Source organism: Sinocyclocheilus grahami, unplaced genomic scaffold (assembly GCF_001515645.1).
Source record: "Sinocyclocheilus grahami isolate Dianchi unplaced genomic scaffold, SAMN03320097.WGS_v1.1 scaffold114.1, whole genome shotgun sequence".
Classification (NCBI taxonomy): Eukaryota; Metazoa; Chordata; class Actinopteri; order Cypriniformes; family Cyprinidae; genus Sinocyclocheilus; species Sinocyclocheilus grahami.
Genome location: NW_015505293.1, coordinates 1,153,497 through 1,156,418, shown reverse-complemented (window position 1 = coordinate 1,156,418; position 2,922 = coordinate 1,153,497). Strand labels below are relative to the sequence as shown.

At 47.1% G+C, this 2,922-nt stretch overlaps 1 protein-coding gene across 2 annotated transcripts in view; it reads left to right on the top strand.

Moving 5' to 3' along the window:
* LOC107589253 (growth hormone receptor) overlaps window positions 1-2,922 on the top strand; it is a 14,264-nt gene that overhangs the window by 5,759 nt on the left and 5,583 nt on the right. For both annotated transcript variants that reach the window (XM_016277637.1, XM_016277636.1), the window contains exons 5-7: window positions 176-360; window positions 1,204-1,345; window positions 1,438-1,528. In XM_016277637.1, the coding sequence (XP_016133123.1) occupies window positions 176-360; window positions 1,204-1,345; window positions 1,438-1,528 (418 nt within the window). The remainder of the gene's footprint in view (window positions 1-175; window positions 361-1,203; window positions 1,346-1,437; window positions 1,529-2,922) is intronic.

The following is a 2,922-nucleotide window of genomic DNA, read 5'->3' as shown; positions in this document are numbered from 1 at the left end:
ATATAAATATATATATATGTATATATATATATATATATATATATACATGGTTCTGTATAGAATGATGCTGTCTAAAATACTAAGCATTCCCACCATCCTTTCAGATAACTAAATCACTTTTCCCAATGCATTAATGTGCAGAATAGTTTTAAGCATGTGTTCATTATTTTCCCAGTGTTTCCAGACCCGCCTGTAGGACTGAACTGGACTCTTTTGAGCATGGGCTCAACTGGCTTAATCTATGATGTGGTTGTGAGCTGGGATCCACCCCCATCTGCTACAGAGAATGTGAAGACAGGATGGATCTTGCTGGTATACGAGACACAGTACAGAGAAAAGGGTTCAGACCAGTGGAACTCAGTAAGTCAAATGCAACTTTGTGCAATCAGCACCAGCAGATTTATTTTCTTTCTTTTTTAAGGATTTATTTTTGCAGTTTTATGCCTTTTATTTAGATAGGACAGTAGGTCGACAGGAAGCAAAGTGGGTGATAAAGAGAGGGGTGGGATCGGGAAATGTCCACGAGCCGGGACTCGAACTCGGGACGCCCAAAGTGCAAAGTGACGTGACATCTGGCCAAGTATGGTGACCCATACTCGGAATTAGTGCTCTGCATTTATCCCATCCAAAGTGCACACACACAGCAGTGAACACACACACCGTGAACACACACCCGGAGCAGTGGGCAGTGGGCAATGGCAACCTTTTTGTTTTTTTGCTGCGGCGCCCGGGGAGCAGTTGGGGGTTCGGTGCCTTGCTCAAGGGTACCTCAGTCGTGGTATTGAAGGTGGGAGAGAGCACTGTACATTCACTCCCCCCGCCCACAATCCCTGCCAGTACGAGACTCGAACCTGCAACCTTTGGGTTACGAGTCCGACTCTCTAACCATTAGGCCACGACTTCCCCAGGCGCTACATGTCGCTACAAAGGCGCTACATGTCGGCACGCTGCCCATGAAGCCATCGGCACCGACACCAGCAGAGTTCTGATAAGCTCCTAATGAGAAACAGACTTGAAGTCAAATGTTCCTCTGAAGCTTTATTAAAAGTGATTTCTAAGAACACTTATGAGTCATTACATTTGATTCACCATGGTAAAGATTATGACCTGGATTTTGCAGCCGTAATTAGACCACACTTGGAGCTCATTATCTTCAAGATTGGAGTGTTATTATGTGCCTTATCCTTGTTTGTCTCTCTACAGCTGGATAATGGCAAAGGCACACAGGCGTACATCTATGCTCTGCGCAGCAACATTGAATACGAAGTCAGAGTCAGGTCAAAAATGGGAGGCTACAACTTTGGTGTCTTTAGTGAATCCATCTTTATACTCATTCCTAACAAAGGTCTGATTTAAGATCTACCTGTCTGTAGATTTTGTTAGGAAGTTAACTTAATTTTTTTCAATGATGTTTTGATTGCTCTGTTTCAATTTCAGAATCAAGAATTCCTATTACAGCTGTGTTGGTCTTTGCTGCCGTTGGTATTGTGATTATTTTGATGCTGGTTGTAGTTTCACGTCAACAAAAGTAAGTACCTGCTTTGTTATTTAACAGTGTAAAGGAAATCTGTCAGCTTTTTGTATGAATACCATGATTTCCTGACCTCTCATTAGTTCCCTTTCATGGGAACTTCGAACTGCGTCCTCTAGGGGTCGCTATGGGGAACGCCTCATCGTGACCTGTGTCTGAAGCATACATTGAAAAAACACCAACTCGTTGGCCAGCGACAGCCATGACGTCACTACCGGTGCGACTATAGTATAAATAGGCGCCGGGAGCACACATCATTCTCTTCTTTGTCTTCATTGACTGTTTTGTTTGAAGCGTGCATTTCTGTGGTAAGAGCGATCTCTATTCATCTCATTATGGTGAGCACCAGCAAAGCGTTTAAGGATGTGTGCATCCGTGTTGACGTTGTTTAACATCTGATGACACACACGATCTATGCGTTATTTGTTTGGGCGAAGAGCACGCACGCGATGCCTCCGAGGGGGCAATCGGCGTGCACTGCGAGTGTTTTTTCCAAGGGAAAAGCTCCGCTCTCGTTTGTCTCTTTTTTCGAGGAAAGAGGGGCAGCCATCTGCTCCCCGCGATTCAGGACCCGCCGCTGCTGAGGCACGGAAGGGAATGAGCTTGTTGGGATCGCAGGTGGATCTGTCCGATGAGTTTTGAAGAGGGGTTTCCCTTTCGCGATCGTCGGCTGTGCACGAGAGTGAGCCGCTGGAGGATGATGTTATTTCATTAACATTGTCTGATTCAAAAGTCCAGGTCTGAGCCCGAACAAGCCAGGGGTCCGAGCCCGTCTCGGTTTGAGGATCAGAGACTGGCTCAGAAGGCTAGTGTCACGGCTCGCGCTCCTCCCCCGCCCGCGGGTAGGGTCTGAATACTTTCCGTACCCACTGTATATGTGTATATAATGAGATGGTGCTTGTATGTATAAAACCCTTCTGCTAGTTTCTTTGCAGTGTTTCCCGGGACCTGTGTGTTCTGTCCCTTTTCTAGGATAAGTCCTCGATGAGGCCCCCTCTGAAAGCCTGGTTCGTAACCGGGTGCTCGACTTGCAGTGTTTATTTCACTCGTCGATATATGTCCAGACGGTAAGAAAAGCCGGGTTTCGGGCTTCATACTTCCTGGATCATACGGCCATAACACAGGCTTCTGCGGGAGCCTTTGTGATCATCAGGCCCCCGGTGTGTCACTGCAAAAATTTCCTGGATGCCCGGGCTGGGGTTAAAGAATTTCCTGGGTCGCCCTGAGGGGCTTCCCGATCACCAGGATATCCCCTCTTGCTGAGGCATCGAGCGGGAGGTATAGGTGGCATTACGAGAACCTTCCTGTGTAAATGCTGTCTCGGGCAGTGCTCCCCTCACCTTTGAGGGTTGTATTTGAGCTTGCCTCTCCCGTTTGGCCCAGTACTTCCG